General features: G+C 30.8%; 1 protein-coding gene across 3 annotated transcripts; it reads right to left on the bottom strand.

Annotated features, from left to right (window-relative positions):
• Window positions 1–5,043: 5,043 nt before the first annotated feature.
• LOC107026471 (nucleolar GTP-binding protein 1-like) lies at window positions 5,044–8,611 on the bottom strand. Of its 3 annotated transcripts, none has more exons than XM_027918607.1 (3): window positions 8,522–8,611; window positions 5,466–7,550; window positions 5,044–5,337 (listed from the first exon to the last, which is right to left on the bottom strand). In XM_027918607.1, the coding sequence occupies exon 2, from the start codon at window positions 7,513–7,515 to the stop codon at window positions 5,473–5,475; it is 2,043 nt and encodes a 680-aa protein (XP_027774408.1). In that variant the 5' UTR covers window positions 7,516–7,550; window positions 8,522–8,611; the 3' UTR covers window positions 5,044–5,337; window positions 5,466–5,472. The 3 variants fall into 3 exon arrangements, with proteins under 3 accessions (XP_027774408.1, XP_027774407.1, XP_015082931.1); XM_027918606.1 differs by adding an exon at window positions 8,104–8,155 and having other exon boundaries at window positions 5,051–7,550; window positions 8,522–8,574; XM_015227445.2 differs by having other exon boundaries at window positions 5,051–7,550.

Below are 8,611 nucleotides of genomic sequence, written 5' to 3' on the forward strand. Positions count from 1 at the left end.
TTTTTTTACGTCACTAACATTAAACAAAAATTCTACTAACTAAAATTAATATATTTACATAATAGCTACACATGTTATCATTATAAACTAAATATTAAAAATTACATGACTTGGACAATAATTTTACTTAAATATAAAATAAACTATGGGTTATTTAAATATAAAATAAATCATGGTTTGATATAATAATTTCACACTAAATATAATTATACCAAGGATCTAAACATAAAACTGATATGAACGTTTGAACATACTTCATACAATAACATGAATAAATATTAATGGTTTAAACATACGCGAAATTTAACAACTTTAATATATATTGCAATTCATTCTCGCATTATCATGACATAAAACTAATACAAAATTAAATTAGTATTACCTCTTGTGGAAATTATTTCACCAAAAGAAAACAATTCGAATAAGGAACCGCGAAAGTAAACCTCGACTTCAACCTTTGTTTTTGATTTTCAAAAGAAGTAAGAATATGAGAATAATATTTTTTACGTATGTGTTGCCTTCTTTTCTTGATTTTTCCTCCCTTTCGTTCTTTTTTTTTTTACCTTTCTCTCATGTTTTTTTTTTCTCGTGTCCTCTGTATCTCTCGGATCTTTTTTTTTTCCGTTCCCCTCTAATCTTTGATTCTTGTCTCTTTTTTTTTTTCTGATTTCTTTCTATCCTCAGTTGGAAAAAAGGTATATAGTGTAGTAGTGTGTGTGTCGTGTGGTGTGAGTGGTAAAGTGGGGGTAATGGGTAAAGTGGGGGTAATGGGATTTTTTTATTATATTTTTTTTTTATATTAAATATGATAACCATATAATTGTTAATTGTTTTGAGTAAATAAATAAATAAAAGCTAAATGGATAATAATAAATAAATATATATATATATATATATAAAATTAAGAAATATTAGTTTATTTAAATAATATATGTAATATATATATATATATATGTATATATATATATTTAACAATCAAAATAAACTTTTCTAATAAAAAGTATATTTATGTTGTTTATTTTTATATCTTTTAAATAAACTTAATGAAAATAATAAAAAGTCAAAATATATTTAATTTAGATTGATAAAATTATTTATGCTCTAAAAATTGGTGTTAAATTTAAATTCGGTCAAAATTACGTGTCTACAATCTTCCCCATTACGATTTCTTTAAAAAAAAATTCCTTTTTTGCGTTTTCACTGTTTTTATTGTTCTTAAAAATCTATAGTTTTTTTCCAGAACCGAAATCTCCGTAGATCTGAGTTATACATCGTTGCATGACAAATCCAAGTTCTAGCAAAGAAATTCGTCAAAGAGCAAACATGCATCTAGTCCAAAAGACCCAACCCCAAAGAAAAGGGGTAGAAAGGCGGCACCTCCGATTGTTTGACCAACACTATCAAAGGTATGTACATTTGGTTCTATATCCATCGTGACTTTTATATATTTTAGTTAGTCCGATGATTCCGGTTTTTAAGTATCGATTATTTTGTATCAGGATTTTTGTATTTTTTTGTTTGGCTGATGATTTATTTGTTTCTATTAAGTATCGTTTATTTTTATCAGGAATTTTTTATTTATTTGTTAGTCTGTTGATTCTTTTTTTTTTCTAAGTATCGACTTTTTTTCATATTTATGTGCCCTCATGATAAACTGATTTATGTTTTAATTTTAGGTATTTTACATATATATTAATGTATCATATATACTATTTAAGTATCAGTTTGTTATGTATATTTATTTGTATCTTTATATAGAGAATAATGAAATTATTTGCTATTTGTGTATCTTTTTAGGTTGCACACGAAATACAAAGATGTTTAAGTTTGATGTGTTGTTATTATTTAGTATAAATTTGCATGCAAAATAAGGTATCAACAGATATAGAACACTGTTATGGAAGTATGGTATGGACAAAGTCAAGGCTGGATATGTTAGTGATAGCGACAATCCAACAAGGCCAAAGAGCGCATATACTACACAAGTACATAAGCAGAAGGTGTATTGGTTGATGTTGATTAGTTAGGTTTCTATTATGTTGAACTTACGTTAATTAATATTTTGTATTACAACTTTTCTTTTTCGTTCAATCTTTCTAAGTAGTTATTAATTTGAAGAATTTCTTTTGTCAAATATTTGTCTCCAATTATATAAGTTAATTAACAGTAACTATAAATTATTTTTGTAAAAGTAAGATCTACAAAATAATTGATGATACCATATAAAATTTGTTCACAGTACATCTCATACTTTATTTACACAATTATTACACAAAATGATACGAAATAATTTAATTAAAATCTCGTCGTTTTTCAGTAAATTTCAAGATATGATACTATATTATAATCAGATACAAAATTTTCATATATTTATTAAGTATATGATACATATTTTAGTATCAAAAAATAAAATTAGTCTATCTTTAACAATTAATACAAATTAATGTAATCAATATATTTAGTATCAATCAGTAGTTTGAACAATGAATATACATACTATATGTGTATATGTTCAATAAAACTGGACAATAACATTGCAGAAACATAAACAACAGAGTATAAAATATGTACTCAAAAATTACAAGTAATATCATATGCATAAATTCATGAGTGTAAAAAGAAATACCAGGATATATAAAAATAGAATGAAATAGAAAGAAAAAAATCGAGTCCACTAGATGCACAATGTCCTCTTAAGAAAACTATTCCTTTCCAATACCAAATGTTTAAAGAATTACATTCTCTTAAAATGGAACAATTTTTTTCATCAACTTATTCATACAAAAACAGTGGTGTCAGTAAGTTACTCAACAAGAGTAAGACACACGAATATTTAATTTTACAGAAGTAGAATAAGAAGATCAAAATTTTATTGTTTTAAAATGAGATAAAATCCCTCTGTTTTTAGACAACAAAGGTTAGTGTGAGGAAATGTTTATTGTGCCTTATCAGAAATGTTACAATTATTTGAAAAAATTGCAATCCTTCAAAAAGTTCACAATCTTTCATAAAAGTCGAAATTTTTCATAAAGTCACAACTATTCATTAAAGTCACAATTTTTCATAAAAGTCACAACTCTTCATTAATCGAAAATTGTGACTCTCCATTAAAGTCGCAATTTTTTATAAAAATCATATATTTTCATGAAAAAGGGAGACAAGTTTTGAAAATAAATAAATTTAAAAGAAAATTTTTGTATATGATGATGACCCCACATAAACGGGCTTAAGATTCTCTTTTATATAAATATATAATAATAATAATAATAACATGAATTTCGTAAAATCACAAAAACTAATTAAAATAGAATACATACTAATCTTATCGGTATCTCTTTGTACATAATAACATGAATTTCGTAAAATCGCGGAAACTAATGAAAATAGAATACATACTAATTTTATCAGTATCTCTTTGAGGTACAAACTAGAAAAGGTAGATCATTTATTAAAAAAACCATATTTAAGGGTTAATATAACTCATAAGTTTTAATACATTAATTAATGTATTGAAATTCGATATATTGTGAACAAAAGTTTCCACTATAATTTCATTATTCTTAAAAAAAACATCCTAAAATAATAATAATTAAAATCTTTGATTCTCAAATCAAGTATTTTTCTCTGTCCATTAAGAGAAATGGATAAATATGAGATAAAAAAAGAGTGAGATCCTTGTTTTCTGGAAGAAAAAATAATTAGGACAGTATAAGTCTGGCGATGAGACCAAATCTGCCCTTCTTCACTTTTACAAACGGAATGACTGAAGTTGAACTTCACCTTATATAAAATCAAAATATAGTTAGGTAGAATTTTTTTTGGAATAATCTACACTCAAATATTTTAATCTTAATATAAAAATAAATAAGATCTAATGTAATTTAACTTTTCAAAATCTTTGGCCAAATCACACACTTACAAAGACACAAACAAGCAATGGTCCATTTTTCTTTTTACGACAGCAACTTGATGCCCACCACTGCTACCTATTTTCGAAAAAATGACAAAAAATTTTGGGCTAAATTTAAACTTTTGAGATAGTTATAGCTTTTTATATTTTGTCAAATTTGAATAAGTATTTTTATTTTTATTTTTATTTTTTAAACTTCTTTTTTTTTATTTATCACTTTTAAATATTAAGAAAAAATAAAAAATTTGCCATGTTCTTCCTTAGCATTAATTAAATTCCCCAAACTACTTTTAAGGTCTAATATTAAGCATCAATTAATATGGGTAACGTGATAAAAGAATTATGTCAATCACGGTCTACTACACTGTTTTTTCGTGAGGAGGAAAAATATTTTTCAGAAAATGATTATCAATTTTCCGGTGTTTGAAAAATATGTTCTCTATTTGCCGATGTGCTTTTTTATGCTCATTGTTACTTCATCCATCTCAATAATTGAGAGACTTATTTAATATGAAACTTAAGGGAAAAAATGTAATCTAATTGCATATATAAATTATTAAATTGAATTTTAAATACTTAATAAAAAAATATTTTTCTAACAACATTGGTGTATAAATAAAAATAAAAATAAAGCCAATGTTGTAATTTGTGAAATAGGAATAAGAATTTAACCAACTTCTTTTATCACGAGTTGAATCCCTGTAGTCTTGTTTTTTGTTTAATCAAGTCCCATGAGTTGTCTTTATTATAGCACAGGTGGCAGTACCTTGTCATTTTTAATACTCCCTCCCAATTTATCCAACTTCCTTACCTTTTCCGTCGATCTTAAAAAAATTACACATTTCTATATTAAGTAACAGTTGAACAATAAAATATTCATTTTAAAGTTAATGAAATGATTTATATCACACAAATTTTTATTCCTTTCTTTCTTAAACTTTATGTCGAATCAAACTACCTCACGTGAGACAAAAGGGAGTAGTGACTAGTAAGTATCGATTAGTTATGGTTATTAATAAAGACTATTGCCTTTGTAGTGTTCCATTGTATAAAAAATTCAATGATTAAAACATAACAAAAGTATAATATTATATGAACAAATAGTTAACAAGGCAGCAAAACACAGCTGCATCTCAAAAATTTAAATACTTAAAAATCTGTAGTCTTGTGTTGCCATAACAAAACTGCAACAGGTTGAGTCTTGACATGTTGCGTATATCTTATATTAAGGTAAAATAAAATTCTATCAAAATTACCGCTGAAGAAAAATACAAACTTGGAAAAAAAGGCAAGTTCCAAAATTGCACAACAGAGAGCCCAAAATAAGCTGAGGTGATACATCTTGATACATCAGCAAATTCCATGACCACCCGATAAAGAAGGTAATAATTGTAGTCTTGCACTCTCGAAAGTAATACAAAACACATCTATGAAGACGACAACAAAATAAGACTTCTCTTAAAAGGCAAGAACGTTATAGAGAAAGCATATTCTAAGACCGGTAAGGCTGTAATACATCACGGAATGAACTTAGAAGGGTGTGTATAAGATATACCTGGTGACTACCGCCTGTCAGTTTTGCCACTTGATCGCTTACCAGAGAAGAGATGTTTTGGTTTCAGAGTAGGAATGACTCTATCAGACTCTCCCCGTCGAGCATCCTTGTTCCTCTTATTAGCAGAATTCTTAAACATCTTTATAGCCTTTTCCTTCTGGGGTTTGTCCTTGAAGCCCTCCCCTGGAACAAATTCACTTCGAGGTCGTGACATTGACCTTGATCTTGACATGGAAAGTGATCTAGATCTACGTTGCTTCTTGCTAGGAGTAATCTCGTCTACATCCATTGCATCATTACCAATGTCATCTCCACGTTCAACTGATCTCTCTCGCTTACGACCCCTTGATTTACTTCGGGCTCGATTGATAGCTAGAGTTGGATCCAATCCCAAAGCAGATAATTGTCTTCCCATTCTTTTTGAAGTGAACTCCTTGTCTTTGTCAAACTTTCTAGGTACAGTGGGTCGGCTCTCTGCGGTGCTCTTCTTCATTCTATGTTGTTGAATGAGCAAACTTTTCTTTTTCCGGATTTCAGCTAATGCTGCTTTTTCTTCAGGGGTAAGCTCTGCACCGTCCATCTCAAAATCATCATCTCCTTCTTCTTCCTGACGAAGACCTTCTTCTCTCTCTAATTCTTCAAGCCTTTGTAAGATATCAGGGTCAACAAAGTCATAGACATTGTGCCCATCTAAAATTTCAGGCATTATATCTTCCTTCCACTCTTCATTTGCTAATAGATAGTGCTTCCTCAAGCTCGCGGAATAAACACCAGCACCTCCATTCTCATTCTCCAGATCTCTCTCAAGCTTCCTTTTCTGTTTCTCAGCATCTGCCTCGGCCTGCTTCGCTCTGGCTTCCAACACTACCTCAGGTATGCATGGTGGCCTCTCTTTCTGGTCACGTGGTTTTGGCATAGCAACATGGAAACGGTTCAAGCAGTCATTCAACTTTTTCGACTTCATTTTCAACTCCACCCTTTGATTCAATAACCTCTCACAAGCTGCATTTTTTACTGAAATTACACCATCTTCGGTCAAAGTGCTCATAGTTAAAAGCACACCTGCTTCATCTGTTGCCTCGCCACCTTGACCTATCACTGTCTTCATAGCTTCATCTTTCATCTCTGTGACTAACTTCTTATCTTCCTCAGAAATCCCATCTAATGGCTGCAAGTCCGTTTTGTTGCATACGATCATCAATGGTTTGTTCATAAAAAGCGATTTGATGCTGTGGAAAAGAGCAGCCTGTTGCGCAATGCTATAGCCACAAGACCCAGAAATATCAAGAAAAAATAACACAGCCGCCCTCAGATGTGCTAGAGCTGTAATACTGCACATTTCAATGATATTACGATCCTCAAATGGCCTATCCAAGATACCTGGAGTGTCAATCACTTGATACCTCAGATATTTGTAGTCAGTATGACCGACAAACAAGGACTTTGTAGTGAAGGCATAAGGCTGCACATCCACATCTGCTCTAGTAATCTTGTTAATGAATGAACTCTTTCCAACATTTGGATATCCACAAATCAAGATGGTTCGAGTATTGGGATCAATTGAGGGAAGTCTTGCCATGTGCTGCCTAATCTGCTCCAAATAAGCTAAACTTGGGCCAATGCGCTTTATAACAGTGCACATACGTCCAAGAGCCGCAACTTTCAGGGACTTGCACCGATAGAGTGAGTCACCATATTTCAACAGTTTCACATAATCTTTAGCTACTTTAGAAATCAAATTTCTAGCAGTATTAATTTGGCCAAGGGCAAGCTTGTAATGGTCTTTGTTGTAGAGAACATGAAGAAGGTCCCCATAGAAAGGATGGATGTCATCAAGCCTAGGGAACTCATCAATAATGGTGGAGAGCTTGTCATAGAAATTCTGCTGCGTATATTTCACTTTGCGCATGTAAAATTGACGTATACGAGAGATAGCATATCCTTTGTGCACAACAGTAGGAGTTTGACGTTGTGTGCGAGACAGAATGATATCAACAAAGTCCTTCCCATTAGGAACCACTGTAATCTTCTTAAAATTGTACTGCACCATCTTTTATTATCTCGATTTGCACTATACGGTTGAGACTGCATCGGTATACACACAAAAACAAAAATCAAAACCATCAACCAACTGAATCTCTCTCAACCAACCAAACTCAACAATTCAAATTACATAAAATATCTCCCATTGAAAAGCTTACCAAATGTATCTTAAAATCCTTAGCCTGTGAATACATATACAATCAAGAAAAAGAACTTTTTCAGCCTCTAGGCCCAAATTTACAGCTAGACTATACCATTATGTTTGTCCAGTCAATGCCCTTGGGCACATTTGGTCGGGGAACAAGTTATCCCGCAATAAATTATCGCAAAATTAGCTATTCCGGATTGTTATTTCAACCTCAATGTCGGATATGACTACGTACAAGTTATACCTAGATTACTTTTCCACCCCCAATTTGAGATAAGTTATTCCACCATTTTATCCCAACCAAATATAAAGATAAATTCATACTAAAAATAATCGCCAGATCCGAAACTCCATTAATTTATCCCTCATACCTAACGAGCCCTTGGTACCATAATATAAATACACATATATATACACTATTATGATATGCATTACAGATGAAAATACCAGATTACAACACATAGATAAGTTGTCCACGCTCAATCCGGGATAAGTTATCCTGCAATTTTATCCCAATTAAACATGAGATAAATTCATCCCAAAATTAATCACGAGATTAGTTATTCCTTATCCATCGTACCAAACGAGAACGAGCCTTAGTATCTTCAAATACTATTATGACATGCATTACAAATCAAAATACCATATGACAACACATAAATTCTATCCTAAAACCTACCCAGATAGAACCACCAGCTCACCTATTACTTCATTGCAAATAAGTAACTACTGTTAGAGGTTTTTCATATATGGAATCAAATTCAATGGCGGCTCAACCCTAAATTCAGTTCGATCAAATACAAAAACATACCGAAAGCGGCTAGATAAAACGAAGAATAAAAAAGAAGATGAAGAAGATACATACATAAAAGAGAAGCAGCTCTGATGAAGGCGATTTTAGTATTGATTGTAAGAAGCGCCGTATTAACCCATAGCACACATTGAAGAAACGAAA

The sequence above is a fragment of the Solanum pennellii genome, chromosome 7 (genome assembly GCF_001406875.1).
Source record: "Solanum pennellii chromosome 7, SPENNV200".
Lineage (NCBI taxonomy): Eukaryota > Viridiplantae > Streptophyta > Magnoliopsida > Solanales > Solanaceae > Solanum > Solanum pennellii.